Raw genomic sequence first — 17,732 nt, forward strand, 5'->3', positions numbered from 1 at the left:
GTTTTAGAAATTCGGTCGATAGGCACCGCAGTTGGTTGGCTCACTATCCCGGTTTCGGCAAACCGTTGTTGTGAAGAGAGGGAAACAGAAAAGAGAAAATCGACTACAGCATTTTTCAGAATATATTTTTCGTTTGTCTACCGTACATCTTCGTTGTCTCTTTTGAGCAGGCACCATGGCGTGTGGAGCTACGTTAAAGCGCTCGATGGAGTTTGAGGCCCTACTCAGTCCTCAGTCTCCTAAGCGAAGAAGGTGCAATGCACTACCGGGGGCTCCAAGCACCCCGTCCCCTCAAAGGTGCAACCTCCGTCCGCCAGTTGACTGCCCATCATCACACTCGATGTCTCCCCCGGCTATGGGAGGAGAGCACAGGCTAACTCCAGGTAAGAAATTGTCAAAAGTTGGATTTAGCTGCATTTCAGGGTGGTGATATGGGGAGGGGGTTAGGGGGGAGTGGAATGGGTGATTCTCGAGAATGGGGGTTGGTGTATATAAGCTAACGTTAGCTAGTTAGGTACCTAACGTTACAGTAGCTAGCTTAACGTTTGCTCTGTAACGTTAACTGAACGCAGTCAGATAGCTAACCTAACGTCATAGCTGGCTAACTAGTTAGTCGTTGACTAATATTAAGGAATGAATTTGAATTGCCTGGCATGTTCGCTAGCTAGCACCATTATCTATGACACAAAGCAAAAAAGGCATGTTTTGTAGTCAGCTTGCTAAGCTAGCTGCATAACAACCCCAACCCAGCTAGTTAGCTAACGTAACATTACATGCTTTCTTTGCATGGTCCACAATCAAAGATTTGTTTCGTGTGCCTAAAATAAAACATGCGAAGTTAGCAATGACCAGTTGAGGTTGCCTAACTAGGTACTTAGTGCTGTACATTTAACCCACTTTATTCAATGAGCAGACTTCATTTTTATGTAGTAGAACGCTGCATTGAAACGCCCAAACCTTTTCGTTTAGAAGTGTGGGAACGCAGGTTTTTTTTTTTTTTGTACCTTCTCGCTTTTCCCTGGGCTGAGAGGGCATTGTTCTACTCCTTTATGCTCGCACCTATCCTGCCCACCCGATTGAAAAGGTTATCCCCTGTGAGAATTGAGCCAGTGTGGGGGCTGCAGGGGTGGCAAGATAATTACCTGGATATCTCGACTGCAATCCAACAAAGCTCATTGAATGTGCCGTCACCGGGGTAGAGGCGAGCTATTTGACAGCATCTAATCTTCACAGCTGTCTAAACCCTAATTAAAACCCTGCTCCCACTTGGCACAATTTGATAGTATTTATTTGTTGAGGTGTGTGTGTATAATATGTTAACTGGAGGATTACAATGCTGCCCCCCCCATCTTTAATTTTTTAAAATTCAGTTTGGTGCACACCAGTACGTCTTTTAAATGTTGTTTTATTAGTCTTTTCCTAGACTCAAATTTAGCTGAGTATAACCCTAATTCAAGCCCTGCATCCTGCTGCAGTTCAATGGCTGGGCAGCTCCTCCTGTCACAAATATAATTTCAATGACTCAAAAACCTAAGAGTGTAGGGTGGACTGCCTCCTGGTTAACTGGTTAACCCCCCTGGTTTGTCTTTGTCTGGCCTGTCTCTTTAAATTGTTGACTGCTTTTCCTTCAGCCCCTAACCAAGGCAGTTGGTGGTTGCACCTTTTTTTACATATTTGCATGGATGCCAACTTATTCATTGTTTTGATCTCTTCACCATTATACCCTGATGAAGACTGCTATTTCTGTCAAAATGTTGGTTATAAAATCATTGCATCGGAGTTCCTGTTGTGCAGCTCTCCTTTTTTATTTTTCAAGTGTTCTACTCCGCTAGCCAGCACCTTTCCGAAACGGGTGTTTCTTTCACCTCCAGATTCATCTCAATATATGTAATCCATGTGAATCGTTTAGATCCGGGGTTGACCATGTTTGCAGACTCAGTATATTACCCACTGCGCAATAAAAGAGCAGTTCAAACATACCTTCCCCTGGTGTGATCACTACCTCTCTGTCTGTCTGCCTTCCTGCAAAATGCATCCCTATGTGTCCTACAACTAGAATATCAGAGTTCAGAGTACGATGCCAGATATGGCATATCAGAATGAGAGCTTCATCCAATATCACGTGTGGCAGCTGCAAGCAGCCAGCCGCAACCCTTAACCAGCCATTAGTCTACTCAGCTGCTTTTCTCCGTCTGTTCTTTCTGTGCATCTCTGTTTTAAAATGCTATTTAGCTGGGGTGTGCAGGCAGTACTTTATTTTGTTACATTTGTTTAATTATTGGTGCGGCTCGCATTGAATGTTTTTCATTTTGCCTGTAACAAGCAGGCCCGTCTGACTAGGCATCGCTGTCACACAGCGTCAGAGTGCCACAGCCATAGAGGAAAAGCGGACCACAGTAACAGTCATGCTTGTGCCTTTATATCACTAAAAACCACTCAAAAGTTATCCCCCATGTTACCGAAGTTACCACATCCCACAACAAACTGTTTTGTCATGTTACCTGGCCGGCTAGCTAACAAAAATGTGGATGGCACTGGAAAAAGGGATAAATAGCATTTAATGTGTTGGATTGAGTAGAGGTGTGAATGTCAGGGACAAGTTTGTGTGCAGCACACGTGCTGAACATATAGAATGGGAACAGGTGTCCTTAGTATCGTGATGGCGGGGGGGCGCAAACTCTGTGGTATCATGATACTACTTGGTATTGTGATACCAGGCCAAGTATCACATTAGTAATATGTTGTGACAACCTCACTCTGAAAATGGGCACACACTGAACTGGGCACACACTGAACTCCCATAGCCCCACCTGTGGTTTTTATTTAACCTTTATTTAACTAGGCAAGTCAGTTAAGAACATATTCTTATTTACGGTGATGGCCAAACCCGGACGACGCTGGGCCAATTGTGTGCTGCCCTCATAGCCGGATGTGGTACAGCATGGATTCGAACCAGGGGACTGTAATGATGCGTCTTGCACTGAGATGCAGTGCTTTAGACCGCTGTACCACTCCGGAATTGGTATTATTCATGGCACCCATTGACCTTTTGAAAGGGGTGAGCGCTCTTCTGGAATGTACCTAATTGAATGCCCACAGAGTGAATACCTTAACATTCCCCAACCACTTTTGTCCTCTGACAATGTTACTGCAAAATGACTGATATCAAAAATGGTGAGCGGATATTAGGCAGTAGCTTTGAAATGTTCTGTCCTTGAGATATTTGTGCTTGGCATGAACTGTGGGTTCCTACATAAGCTATGACTTGCTGATAGTGGAAGTGAAATGGGAACTGTGTGACTGGCTTCCCAGTTCTGGACAAAGCCAAACAAAGACAGTTGGCCTGGTCCTGTCTAGTCTAGCCCCTCGCACCAAATCTGATTGCACAACTGACATGTAGGCTAGTCCTAAGCCTGTTTGTTTGGACAAGGACTTGTTTCATAGCTACATTTGTATTTTTTCTCTCTTTTGAAAAGGAGAAGCTGTGTATACAGGGTTTATCTGCCAGTGAAATCATTAGGGGCTCCACCTAAGCATTTTTTCGAGACGCTTAAGTCCAAACGCTGTATTAATTTTCTGGATGGGGAATAACGCTTTGTGTAAAATTAAACAACTGAAACCAGATATAAAGTATGTAGATATCTTGTCTTTTGTGAACTAACAATCACTGAAATAAAGTCTAGGAGTGAATTGAAAATTCTAAAACAATACCTTTACTTTACTGTTTGAGCAAAATAAAACTGCATAGGACATGGCATAATGCAGGAAAATAGCATCTCAATGGCAGAATGTGTGGAATCACAGGAAATTTGCTTTAAACTGCCAAAAAATATTCTCCGCTCAATTGCAAAATGTTTTAGAATTTAAAAAAAATTAGCTTTAAATTTGTCCTTTTTATCTCTGCTCCATGGAGACATTTTGTAAAATTGCAAGAAATTGGCTTAAAAATGAAACCCTGTTAAGGGGGACTCTAGAATTCTCATTCGGCTGTGCCAACGGACCCACCACAGCCCCCACCTAAGCCCCTCTTTGATCCAGAAAAAAACCTGATCCATCACAAGATAAGGCTGATGGCACTTTTGATGTACGAAGCAGAAAATCTAGCAACGTCACAAGGGTGTTGGCAGGTTTACACGCATGCAGGTTTCAACAGCTGAAGAAGCTCGTGTAACGGGCAGATGGAGGAAGAGGTGTTTGTCTGCCTTCCTGTGTGCAGTGCACACAATCTCCTTCTGCAATTTAGCCCCTTTCTCTTGATTAGTTGGGTTTTCTTTCACCACTTGAATGGCTTTTGTGTATGTACAGGCCAGCTATCCTCAATGTACACTGGCATTTTACTCAGTATCCGCCTCGCTTGCTGAATTACATACTGCAGAGGGGAAAGGAATGTAAGATGTTGGTGTGTCTGCAGACATTGGTTTGCCAGTGAAGGCAGTTTCTTCTGTCCATCCCCCCTTGCATATTTATTGGCATTCCCTACAAACCAGTCGGGTTTCCTTTGTTGTAGTTCCCAGGGCACATGGACGGGTTCTCCTCCTTCTCCCTCTTCAGCCCACTTGATTGGAACAATTAACTGATCTACGGGGATTTTAATGAGGACCAGACAACCTTTTCCAATCAGGATGCGGAGGTAGAAGGTGCTATGGTAGAAGGCATCCAAATGTTTAAGAGTAGTGGCTGCTGCAATCTGGTAAATAGTGTCAACAACTGGCAGGGAAGTTGTCTGTACAATCTGTTTTCTGCTATTTAGGGAGATCTATATCCAAAAGAAAGGCCTGCTTTAAATTTTGAATTTTTAACTAGCTCATCCATGTTTTTTAAACATGAAGTCTTTGTCAATCCAATGCTGTATTGGTTGAGAGGGAATTCCTTTACCTTTCCAACTTTGACTCACATTTCTTTGCCCAAATATTGTTTTTATTGAACCCGCATAAGAATGGTGTATATGGAAGGTTTAGCAGTTCCAGATGTAGGAAGATGTTCTATAACTTGGCCTCTATTCTGTAGGTATCTGAAGAAGTTACTTTTGGGTAGATTACAGGTTTCCCTCAGCAAATCAAAGGAAGCAAAGGTCCCTTCTATATATAGATCCCCTATGCTATTGATCCCTAGCTCTCCCCATTGCTCAGTTGTTATCAAGGTAAGCGGGGCACTATAGGTAGGCCAATATCATTCCTGCGAAGGTAATAAAAATAATAATTGCTTCCAGATACGGACTGTGGTATGTATAATATGATTATTACTACAAAGTGACATCTCCAAATTGACGGGACATAACCACAGCACCAATAAAGGGGTGGCAATCCTCACGCTCCATACTAAGTGAGCAGCCAAAACGTAACAGCAGAGGTTAGCGGCCCAATAGGAAAATGTAACATTTGGAAGAGTCAGTCGGTAGGCCGTCATTGTAAATAGGATTTTGTTCTTAGTTGACTTGGCTAGTTATATAAAGGTAAAAAAAAAAACTCAGACTTACAAGGTGTTTTAAAAATGTCAAATGTCATCTGCGTATAGAGATCTTATTTACAACGTCTTTAGTATTATAGCCTTGTATTGTTGTGAGATCTGACCTCTTGAGCAGGGTTCAATGGCTAGAGCAAAAAGCAGAGGCGACAGCGCACAACCTTGTTTTGTCCCTCTAAAGGTTAAATCAGGGTGACTGATTGGTTTGTTGATTATTCTTGCACATGGGGTTCCTATATAGAAGCTGGCTCCATTTTTTTATTTTTATGAACGTGTCTCCAATATTACATTTCTGTAGAACCACAAATAGGACGACTCAACTTGGTCAAAGGCTTTTTCAGCATTAAGATGTAACGTCAAGGTCAATGTTGGGTAACCTGAGAATACACAATGTTGAAGAGGCGCTACATAATACATAATGTTGAAGAATGAGTTTCTGTCGGGCATGATGCCGGTCTGGTCCGACTGGACCAATTTGCCCACTAAAGTGCTAAGCCTGTTAGCCAGAGTTTTTGTAAAGATCTTCTGGTCTGTATTTAGGTGAGATATTGGACTGGATGACCCTGCTTCTTCTGGATCTTTACCCTTATGTATAACTGTAATAGCTACCACATTCAAGTAGGTGGGAGAGCTCCATCCTCATTGGCCTGTACAGGTAGGGAGAGAATGTTGCTTAATGTTTTATAGAATTCACCAGGGAATCCATCTGGGCCTGGGGTCTTGTCGCTTTTTAGAGATGTAATTGTTACTCGAATTTCTCAGATTTCTTATTCTGGAAGTTAGAATATTCCTGGTTCAGGGCAGGGAGATTAGTCTTTCCAAATGTTTTGCATGATGAAAGGGTTCGGATCTGCTTTAGATGTGCCTATATAGTCTCTCGTAAAACTTACGGAATCTGTCATTGATGTCCATGGGAGAAGAGCTTAATTCCCTAGTTACACATTATTACTTTGAATTCAGTCAGTCTGTTTTTCAAAGTTGTCTGGCCAGTAATTATATGGTTTGTCACAACTCAAAATATGTTTTCTTGGTATAGAGAAAAGATTAAACCACTTCAGCTGAGAGACCAATTTTGTATATTCAAAAAAGTGCTTATTTTTTTGTTTTTCCATAGATGGATGACTTGTATTCTCCATGTTGTCATGACTGCCCTGTGAGGATAAGGTTACAATGGATCACAGTTCTACGGAGATCTCTCCCCCCCGCAGAGGGGGAGAGGTATAGAGGGGATTGTTGTGGTGTGTGTGTGTGGGGGGGTTTATGATGCCCCACGCCCATTGTGAATCTTAACGCATTTGTCCTGTTAGTGTTTGAGACTGGAATGTCTGTGTGGGCCTTATGGAGAATCTACCTCAGAACTGTAACAAGCAATAAATGGACTTTTATATTTCATCAACCAAAATGGTGTTAACAATGATAGATGTTATATGAAAATGAATGTCGTTTTTTATGTTAAATGATGACGTTATAACGGAAACATTGTAACTTGAAGAGTTTTGTTAATACAGTTGAAGTCGGAAGTTTGCATACACTTAAGGTTGAAGTCATTAAAACTCGTTTTTCAGCCACTCCACAAATTTCTCGTTAACAAACTATAGTTTTGGCAAGTCGGTTAGGACATCTACTTTGTGCATGACACAAGTCATTTTTTCAACAACTGTTTACAGACAGATTATTTCACTTATAATTCACTATCACAATTCCAGTGGGTCAGAAGTTTGCATACACTAAGTTGACTGAGCCTTTCAACAGCTTGGGAAATTCTAGAAAATTATGTCACGGCTTTAGAAGCTTCTGATAGGCTTATTGGCATCATTGGAGTCAATTGGAGGTGTACCTGTGGATGTATTTCAAGGCCTACCTTCAAACTCAGTGATTTTCATGGGAAAATAAAAATAAATCAGCCAAGACCCCAGAAAAAGAATTGTAGGCCTCCACAAGTCTGGTTCATCCTTGGGAGCAATTTCCAAACGCCTAAAGGTACCACGTTCATCTGTACAAACAATCGTACGCAAGTATAAACACCATGGGACCACACAGCCGTCATAGGGAGTGGTGCACTTCACAAAACGGATGGCATCATGAGGGAGGAAAAGTATGTGGATATATTGAAGCAACATCTCAAGACATCAGTCAGGAAGTTATAGCCTGGTCGCAAATGGGTCTTCCAAATGGACAATGACCCCAAGCGTACTTCCAAAGTTGTGGCAAAATGGCTTAAGGACAACAAAGTCAAGGTATTGGAGTGGCCATCACAAAGCCCTGACCTCAATCCTATAGAAAATTTGTGGGCAGAACTGAAAAAGCATGTGCGAGCAAGGAGGCCTACAAACCTGACTCGGTTACACCAGCTCTGTCAGGAGGAATGGGCCAAAATTCACCCAACTTATTGTAGAAGGCTACCTGAAACGTTTGACCCAAGTTGAACAATTTAAAAGCAATGCTACCAAATACTAATTGAGAGTATGTAAACTTCTGACCCACTGGGAATGTGATGAAAGAAATGAAAGCTGAAATAAATCATTCTCTCTACTATCATTCTAACATTTCACTTTCTTAAAATAAAGTGGTGATCCTAACTGACCTAAGACAGGGAATTCTTACTAGGATTAAATGTCAGGAATTGTGAAACTGAGTTTAAATGTGTTTGGTTAAGGTGTATGTAAACGTCCGACTTCAACTGTACATGTTTACATACTGTGCGTTGTGTAGAAAATAAACACTTTGATCTGGATATGTAAAGATGAACTGTGATAGTTGTCTACATGAGATCCTGGTAAGTTGAAATACCTTGCCTTGTAACGAGCTACGCTCCAGGGAACCCAGGAGGCATGTCATAAAGACTGAAACGCCCCTTTGTGACCCGAGGGTATAAAACTGGAGTCAAGAATTTACATACCAGACTAAGTTGACCTCGCGCTGCAGCCGAGGTACACGATTAGCCGTGACTCCAAATGCATGAGGAGGACGACAAAGGAACCTCTTAACAATCAAGGCCATTGTTGGTTACTTTATCTAAGACGGTGAATTCAAGAAGAACCAACCGGTTATTTCTCTTCAAGTCATCCGTTCTCTCCACAGCCCCCCAACCCAAGCTGGGTGCGTCGACACTGCTGATTAGCCTCCTCGGAAACCCACTCTCACAGTCCGAGCGCAAGGAAGCAGACGACTAAGAGAAAGAAATTGGCCACAAGATGTCACAATCAGATAATTACACCGGCTAACGAAGGAGACGCGGCCATCAAAAGAAACTGGTGTTGGCCAAGCCTATCCCACTAAGCGGAACTCGGTTAAGTAGATACCCAACGGAGACCTTCAAGAAAATGCGTCCATTATAATTCTGACCCATAAAAGTGGCAGTTCATGGTAAGGTGTTAGGGTTAAACTAAACGGTCTACAAATGTATCGAAGTGTGTTTTTCTCATGCACTTATTTGTTCTTTAAATCTCCATCTTGTGTAACGTGTCCTATTGTGTTGGTCCGCTAGGGACCTGTTGCCATTTGTATTAAGTTCGAACCAATAACCTAGACTTTCTTTAATATTATCGTTTAGCTTGTTAGTAAGTAAATGATAACCTCAATTTGTGTGGTACAGAATGATTTAGTGAGACCTGGATTTGTGCAGATTTAAAAATTATGCAATGTTCAGAATGAGACTTATTAGGAAATTAATTAGTGACTGCTATGAAATCAATATTCTCATTCTTTGAGGTAATTTGGGAAACGGTAACATTAAACTTTTCCCATGTTGCCACATTTTACTGAGTTAATGGTTACCTGTTTAATTTAATCACTTAATTATAAACGGTTAATTATTCAACAAATGGCAATCATTGCATTAATAATACCAATGTCACGACACCGTCCAATAAGTTCACTCCCATTTCTGAGTGTCAAGATTTGGAATCGACCCCTAAGAATCAGTATTTTTGGAATGGAAGAGACTGATCTAGTTGCCGTACTTCTGCGAACACACACACACACACACACACGTCTTTCCTAGCGAGGGACGGTGTGGGACACAGTATAGGCAGGTCGACCACCAGGCAGGCAGACAGAACCGTGCACTAGGCCCATCTATTGGCAATCAAAAGCTGCATCTCGCAATGGAACTCTCTTGCAATGGCTCGCAACTTCAGTAAAGTAGGGCCTACCATCAATGAATTGGCTAGAATATTCTACACACGACTGACCACGTTCACATCCCTACTTGTGGTACGTGTGCTGTATTGTCATGACGGACTGCATCAGCTCAGATGTCTTCAGTGGGTCACTGAGTTGGGGTATGTTGAATTTAAATCTATGTGCAGAATTTCTTAATACCTTCCAGGTTCTTACCTTGTGCAATAAATTAAGCTGGTTTGTGTTTTGATGAATACTGCAACCTGACCTACTTCTCTGTGCTAATGTTCAGCACAGCGTGAGCCTAGCTAGCCTGGTACTTGTCGCCAGAATTTTCCTTCAATTCATTATACCCCAACTTCCCGGCAGCGATTAAGCCCTGTGGCCAGTTCCCACCCATAGTCATGCTCTAGTAGCAACCAATGATGTCTCTATACTTTAACAGGGTCTTTGCTACATCAACTTGTCCTGACCCACAATACAGCCTGCTTCCTGGCGGCTTTGCAGTCCGTAAGTCCCCCCACTATACTTCAGCAATGGAGGGTGAAATGAGTCGGACCAACTTTTTTTTGGTCTTTTTTTTTTCTTTCTTCACCGCCAACCGCTGTCCCCCACGTCCAACTTATCTGGCCAATCTCTTTCCTTATACACTGTTTTTGTTTGTTCTCCCTAAGCCTTTTAGCTGAGGCTTTTCCCTCTCGCAGGAAGTCTCCGTGATTGATTGCTTTGGCCTGGCTGTGACAGGGTCATTGTTGCTAGGCAACACCCTAAGATTGGTATTCTGGTGGTTGGCAGTGCTGGCCTGGCTGGCAGTGACTGGCAGCAGGGGAGGGATTTCACTTGTCACTCAAAATGTTACCCTGGAGCTCTGAGATCATTCAGCACAGACACCCAAGTCCAGATGTGCCCTGATTTGGAAAAGGATGTCTCTTATCAACTTAATGCGTTTGATCAAATCAGGGGGTGAAATTAAGGAGGTCCAGTATGGCGTCCCAGCCAAATAAATAGTGGCGGTATGCCATACGGGTAAAACATTGCCTATTACAATAATTAAAACAATGTCAAGAACACGAGGCTATTACACCATTATTTAACATTAGCCATCTGCATGTCAGAGGCATGAAAAATGAGAATGTCCTTTAAAACGGGTGGTATAGCCTACGCTCAAATTCAATGTGGTTCGACGAGAACACTGACATTTTGCCACGGCAGAGATGAATGGCTGACGCTCGGACAGCAGTGGATGCATGAGTTCTGGCCTAATGACAATCGACAAAATGTCATTCCACTCTGTGGTGTTTTTCCTAACAGATGTCTATTTCCATTCACCACTGTTTGGATGCTGGAAATATGTTGCAAGTGTGTGTGTGTGTAGCCTAGTAAAGGAGCCCTTTTTGAAGTGGTTTGTTTGACAATCAGATGAAAATATCACATGTTTATGCTACAATAAAAGGTCATACATCTCAAAAGTTAAATGAATCTTTACGTCGAGGCCTGCAGAGATCCGTTAGTTACATGGAATCCCAATATTAATTCAATGATGTAATTTCGTGCACTCATAGGAAGTCCCGTACTGGGAAGAAACCCATGTATCAAATGGAGTGTCTCAAAATGTAGCCTACGGGAATGGAGATTGAGATGCTGGTGACTTTTGCTGTCATGGCACCGACATAAAGAATCAAACCTTTTGACTACTTAATGTTAGGGAGTGATTTATGATTTGGGCTTAAGCCTCATTGTAGGTAAGCTATTTAGATAAACAATGCGACGCTTAAGCTAATAGCTCATTGCACCAATCTGTTTGGGGTAGCATTGGCAGACACTCTGACACAGTGGCCTTTCAACTAGTCCGTTCATGCAGCATCGTGAAACATTTTGAGTCACGCCTCAACTGAACTTTTCAAGGAGGAAGCCATCCAGGTCTAGTCTAGCCCCCTTCATATACTCCGGTCTCTGGGATAAGTACAGCTTTTTATTAAGTTAGGAAAGTTTAGCAGTGGCTAAATAAACAAAGCCTGTCATATTAGAGCTGCATTAACACAGGAAGGCTTCAGCTCATCAACCCCTCTGCTACTTTTGTCATGTACTCTGCTAATTTGAAGCTTGATAATACAGAGCTAGCCATGTGACTGACTGGCTATCTCACTCTCAAAATGACACCTGAAAAAGGCTAGTTTTCAATTGATCTTGCCTAGATTCAGTTCTCTTGTTGCCTCTACAGAGTGCATTGGACACAAATATTCTATGTCCCTCCCCGCGGACTACTGCTGCTTATGATGCATTTTGTGGAGGTGAGGAAGTCTGAATTGAGAACGTGCCCATTTAGGCTGGCAAGCTAGCTTCCCCCGCAGAACAGCTCATGGAGACATGCATGTTTTTAATTTGATTTAACTTGGCAAGTCAGTTAAGAACAACTTTGTACTTACAAAGACTGCCTAGGAACAGTGGGTTAACTGCCTTGTTCAGGGGCAGAAAGACAGCTTGTCAGCTCGGGGATTCGATCTAGCAACCTTTCGGTTACTGGCCCAACGCTCTAACCACTAGGTTACCTGCCGCCCCCACACCCCATGTTTGCTCTTACCTAGATATGGCTGTTGCTCTCTCAACCCAAGATAAATGAGGCAGGCCTCCCTAGAATGGTGCACACAGGCCCTTCACCCTTCGAGGCAGAATAAGGATAAGTCCTCCTTTCACACTCTGGCTATCAACACTGGCTCCCAATATATATATTTTTAACTTTACACCCAATCTGTGAATTTTCAGTTTTAGTACCAGGTTGATGGGTTTAGCTGTCTTTGTATGTTTGCTAATGCTCTTATTGAACATGGCCTAGTCAAAAACCTTGCAAGTGAGGTGCCAGATCTTAGCGGATCTGATTTGAAAAGGTTTCCAGTGGCATATGGACTCCTTGCCAAGAAAAGTCTTTACCAATTAGGGGCTAGCAATTTCCCTCCAGGATTGCTTGCTGAATACTGGAATTGGCACTGAACTGAAGTCAAAAGGCTTTAGGTGCAGTCCCACTGCTTAGGCTAAGAAGAGTGGGTACCACCACTGCCTGAGCACATGTAGGGCCTAGCTCTGCCCACAGGTCTCTAGGCTCGTCCCAAGGCTTAGTGGTGTTGCCAACAACCGGATGCATCCGGTTTTCAGGGCTGAAGCTAGTTCTACCTAGCTTCCTTTTCCGTTGAGAACCGGATGTGGTAACTCCGCTCGGGTGTTTTTGTCTTTTACGCCTGCTACGTTAGATTACCTCATCCCAAATGGTACCCTAATCCCCTTTTAAAGCCTAGTGCCCTACCTTTTGACCAGGGCTCTACATGGAGAATAGGGTGCCATTAGGGATGCAGCCTGGCTGAAGCCCAGCTTCTGCAGTAATCAAAGACCTTGGAGGATGAAACCCAACCCAGTTTTTCTGGAAAGGAGGCTATAGCATGTCAGGCCGGTGCCCTGTTTCACACTCCTTCCCGCCCTCTGCATTGCAGTCAGATGTCACCCAGATCTATCTAAATAAATCACTCTGCTATTCAGGTAGTTTTCTTGCTGTGTTATTGCCAGACATGCTGGTACAAGACAACCAGTCTACCATTTTTGTCTTGGCTTAGTTGGCCTCTCACAGACATGAAGACCTGTTAAGCCTGACTGTCTCCTAGTCAGCTATGGATGAATCACAATTCCTGAAAGATTTGAAGGAAGAAGTGAAAGGAACTCCTTTGCCCCTTCTCGCCATTCACAGGATCTCAGAAGGGGTGGTTTCTTTCTGAGGAAGTGTATGCGTGTGCACGCAAGTGTGCTGTGGGGGTTGACACAGCTGGTGTGTGTTTGTCGCTGACGTTAGTCTCGCCCAGCTTTAAAGCGCTCCTTCCTGTTAGTGCGTTTTATTTGTTTTGTTTTGAAAACCACATCAGCTGAACACTGCAGCTCACAGGTTGTGTGCATAGCTGTTGGCCTTCATTGAGGCTTGAGGAAAACATTCTATCATTGAACACTACACCTACTAGGCCTATAGCATGACTAGCTTGTAGTGATCAACAACATGCAATTTTGGAACACATTCAGCTTCTGAAAATGCCTATGTTCTTAGCTATCTGACATGGCTGGTTTGCGATGATCAGAGACCATCTAAAAAGAAACCGGTCACCTTTTTTAATAAAAAAAAAAATGTTTGGGTATTCAAGGCAGGCTGTGGCTAGTTGTCTTCTAAAATCAACTAGACGGGCACCATCTTCATATTGGTGCGCCAGGCTTTATTTGTCCTCTGAGTGCTGGTTGTTCCCAGCCCTGTTTATGACCATGTCCCCTGTGTTCTGTCCCCTCTACAGAGCAGATCTTCCATAACATCCGTCAGGAGTACAGCCGCTACCAGAGGCGGCGGCAGCTGGAGGGGGCCTTCAACCAGAGTGAGGCTGCCTGTAGCTCCACCGATGCCCCTAGCTCCTCCCTCACCGCCCCCAGCTCCCCACCAGGTGAGGTGTGTGTGTGTGTGTGTGTGTGTGTGTGTGTGTGTGTGTGTGTGTGTGTGCGTGCGCGCACGGGGGGGTGCCAACTGAGTCACCTGCCAAACCCCGTCACCACTCATATGGTGTTCAGTGTGAGCATGCAGTGGTAATACAAACCCCAAACATTTCAGCCTCCATAGACGTTACATAAGGATGCTTGGAGTCTGTATATGTTTTTATAGCTCCCATTGGCTCAAGTATAGCTAGTCAGTGCCCTCTTCTTAAGAACAAGTTCTTATTTACATGACTGCCTACCCCAGCCTAACCCGGACGACGCTGGGCCAATTGTGCGCCGCTCTATGGGACTCCCGTTCACAGCCAGTTGTGATACAGCCCAGGATCAGTCGTGACGCCTCTAGCACTGCGATGCAGTGCCTTAAACCGTTGCGCCACTCGGGAGACCATTGACTTGAATGTGAATATCTGTCACTTCTTTCTAGTAATTATACTTCTTGTCTAGTTCTGAGACTATTGCCTGGAATGTAGATTTTAAAAGCTTTGGTAAGAAATTCAGAATGGGTCAAAGTACACTTAAAATCTCAGGGCATGAATCATTCAGCCTTCCCCTGGATCCAGCTCCAAGCTCAGGAGACTTGGCGACCGGGCCTCGTTAGTGCCACTTTTGTGCCTTTTTTCTAACCATGGCACATCTTGATGGGATATTAAATTCTGCGGCACACCTAAACTGGCCCTAATTTATTTAGTTGTAATGACCTCAGATATCATCTGATTAATTCCGCAAATCATTAATTTTCTGTGACAATAAAAATAAAATTAAAAAAAATTACATCTGGCTTCTCAGCTGCGCGATCATCTGAGACCAGCCATCAGGACAGCTGATGAAACTCAAGAGTATTTCTCTCTGTAGTAAAGCCCTTTTGTGGATAAAAACTCTATCTGATTGGCAGGTCCTGGCTCCCCAGTGGGTGTGCCTATGCCCACCCATAGCTGCACCCCTGCCCAGTCATGTGAACACCTGAGTTCTAGGCACGCAGCACATCGGTTGGGAACCATTGGTCTAGGCTGCTGCTTGGGCGACAAACGGAAATGAATCAATTATTGCGCAGACATTTATTCCTAGAGAGGACATTGTGAACTCTGACCTGTAGTGTATGTATAGATGGCATGGGCAGTGTCAGTCTACATAAAATATTACTGTGTGTCTCAGGTGCCTCGAGGAAGGACCAGCCATCATTCACACTGAGGCAGGTGAGCTACCTGTGCGAGCGCTTGCTCAAAGACCACGAGGAGAAGATCCGGGAGGAGTATGAACAGATCCTCAACACAAAACTTGCAGGTACGGACAGTAAAACCTCAGTCAAATGGGCTTTTCACATTACTGAGCCACGCTGAAACAAGCTGAGCTGGCATAGTTATGCATCCACTGTAGATGATGGGAACCATGTAAAAAGTTGGAAAATGTCAGCACAGTGGTTCGGGTCAGCACGATCGTGTGAAAATGGCTTTAGTTTGTTCGGTCTCAAGAAAATCTTAAATGTTTTCACACCCTTTAGCACTAGCAATGAAGAAAGACTACTACAAATGGCACCCTGTGTGCAATAGGAGAGGCCTATTTGCTGCTCCCCCCCCGAACACCTTTTTAATGACTTATCTAATGTCCTGCTGATTGTTCTTGTTTAATTAGGGGCTGCTCTTGGCAGATATGGATTTATGTACTAGACACTACTAGTCAGGACTGCTAATGTTTCTAGAATATACATCTGCTCTGACTGGAATGATTAATATGATCAACCTTTTAGCTGATGTTTAGTAAAGGCTGAAGCACAAAGTGTTATTTTTTTGCATCAAATGTATCAACACATGTTGGTGTCTTATCTGGTACGTGAATCTGCACATTCACAGTTTTGTACTAATCCATTGTCTTTTTAATCGTCTGTTGCAGAACAATACGAATCTTTTGTGAAATTCACACAAGACCAGATCATGCGAAGATACGGCGCCAGGCCTGCTAGTTGTAAGTATCAGTTTCAGTTTTCACATTCTGTCCATACACCATTTTGCTTTTGAAGAGTAAACAAAGCAATCCCTACAGCCACATAAAATAGATTTTTCTCTCTGTTCAGAGTTTTAATGCATTACCTTGTCATCTCAATTCTGTCTTCATGCTGTTTTCATCCATTATTCAATCCCTCTGTTTCAGATGTCTCTTGAATTCACCCATTGATGAGGTACCAGCTTTTCTCACAAGATGGCTGCTCTTCTACTGCCCCTTCCTCCACTAGATATTTGATTTTTATTTCTCTTTTTTCCATGCTATTTGGGTACCATGGTTTATCCACATTTTTAATCTAAAACTGGTTTCTATAAAATGCTAATGGATCGGAATGAAATGTAAAGATTCGATTATATGCTTGCTCTCTGGATTTTTTTTTGACGAAAGCAGTTTTTTTCGTTCTCCCCAGCGCTATAGTGGCTATTCTCTGATCCTTGTGTATTATAACCTGCCAGCACTGCCCCTCTGCAGCAGCTGTATTACTAAAGCCCCCTGGCCTCTCATCCACCCAGTGTATTTGTATCTTTCCAACTTGAACTGAGGATGTGGATTTCTTTTGAAATTAAAAGTTCTGTGATTTAAAATGGCTTCCCTCAATTACTTTTTTGTTTTGCATTCAGTTGAACAAACTGTTATAACCAACTGTTTTGGTAAATGCGTGACAAAGTTTGTCTTTTGTCAAAGGAAGGTTCATTTGTGCAGTACATGTGCTTTAAGGTTGCATAACCCCCTTGAATTGAGTACATTTAAGACTGTTATAGTGCATTCGGTAAAGAATTCAGACCCCTTTTCCCACATTTTGTTACTTTGCAGCCTTATTCTGAAATTGATGACATTTGCATTTTTGAAGCATGGTTGTGGCAGCATCATGCTGTGGGGATGTTTTTCAGCGAATGGGAGACCTGTCTGGATCGAGGGGAAAGATGAACGAGTTCCTTGATTGAAAACCTGCTCCAGTGTGCTCAGGACCTCAGACTGGGGTGAAGGTTCGCCTTCCAACAGGACAACAACCCTAAGCACACAGCCAAGACAATGCAGGAGTGACTTCGGGACAAGTCTCTGAATGTCCTTGAGTGGCCCAGCCAGAGCCCGGACTTGAACCCGATCGAACATGGCTGGAGAGACCAGAAAATCTCTGTGCGGCTCACCATCCAACCTTACAGCGCTTGAGAAGAATGGGAGATTCCCCAATTATAGGTGTGCCAAGTTTGTAATGTCATCCCAAGACTTGAGGCTATAATCACTGCCAAAGGTGCTTCAACAAAGTACTGAGTAAATGGTCTGAATACTTATGTAAATGTGATTTTACCTGTTTATTTTCTTTGTCATTACGGGGTATTGTGTGTAGCTGGAGGGGGGGGCGGCAATTTAATCAATTCGAAGATACGGCTGTATGTAACAGTGGAAAAAGTCAAGGTCTGAATTCTTTCCGAATGCTCTGAATGACTAGAGTTATCAGGCTGTGGTTAACTCTTGTAACAATAACAAAATGTCTAATTTAACACTACTTCCTAACCCCCCCCCCATGGGCACTTATGAAGATCTGAGAGGATTGTTGTATATGTGAAAATCAACAAGCAGATCAATAAATTCAGTACATGTAAAACTTGTTTTTTGAGGCGAGTCATTATTATGGG

General features: G+C 43.1%; 1 protein-coding gene across 1 annotated transcript; it reads left to right on the forward strand.

Annotated features, from left to right (window-relative positions):
* On the forward strand, positions 1-17,705 carry akirin1 (akirin 1). Its single transcript, XM_024414359.2, has 5 exons — positions 1-383; positions 13,905-14,048; positions 15,250-15,378; positions 15,985-16,056; positions 16,243-17,705. The coding sequence occupies exons 1-5, from the start codon at positions 176-178 to the stop codon at positions 16,251-16,253; spliced, it is 564 nt and encodes a 187-aa protein (XP_024270127.1). The 5' UTR covers positions 1-175; the 3' UTR covers positions 16,254-17,705.
* Positions 17,706-17,732: the final 27 nt, after the last annotated feature.

This window comes from Oncorhynchus tshawytscha, linkage group LG03 (assembly GCF_018296145.1).
Source record: "Oncorhynchus tshawytscha isolate Ot180627B linkage group LG03, Otsh_v2.0, whole genome shotgun sequence".
Lineage (NCBI taxonomy): Eukaryota > Metazoa > Chordata > Actinopteri > Salmoniformes > Salmonidae > Oncorhynchus > Oncorhynchus tshawytscha.

What these genes read in the sequence shown, in the direction of transcription:
- akirin1 (XM_024414359.2), top strand. Translation starts at nt 176, where the DNA reads ATGGCGTGTGGAGCTACGTTAAAGCGCTCGATGGAGTTTGAGGCCCTA. An exon ending in CGCCCCCAGCTCCCCACCAG is followed by an intron (nt 14,049 to 15,249) that starts GTGAGGTGTGTG and finishes TGTGTGTCTCAG; the next exon opens with GTGCCTCGAGGAAGGACCAG. An exon ending in CCTCAACACAAAACTTGCAG is followed by an intron (nt 15,379 to 15,984) that starts GTACGGACAGTA and finishes CGTCTGTTGCAG; the next exon opens with AACAATACGAATCTTTTGTG.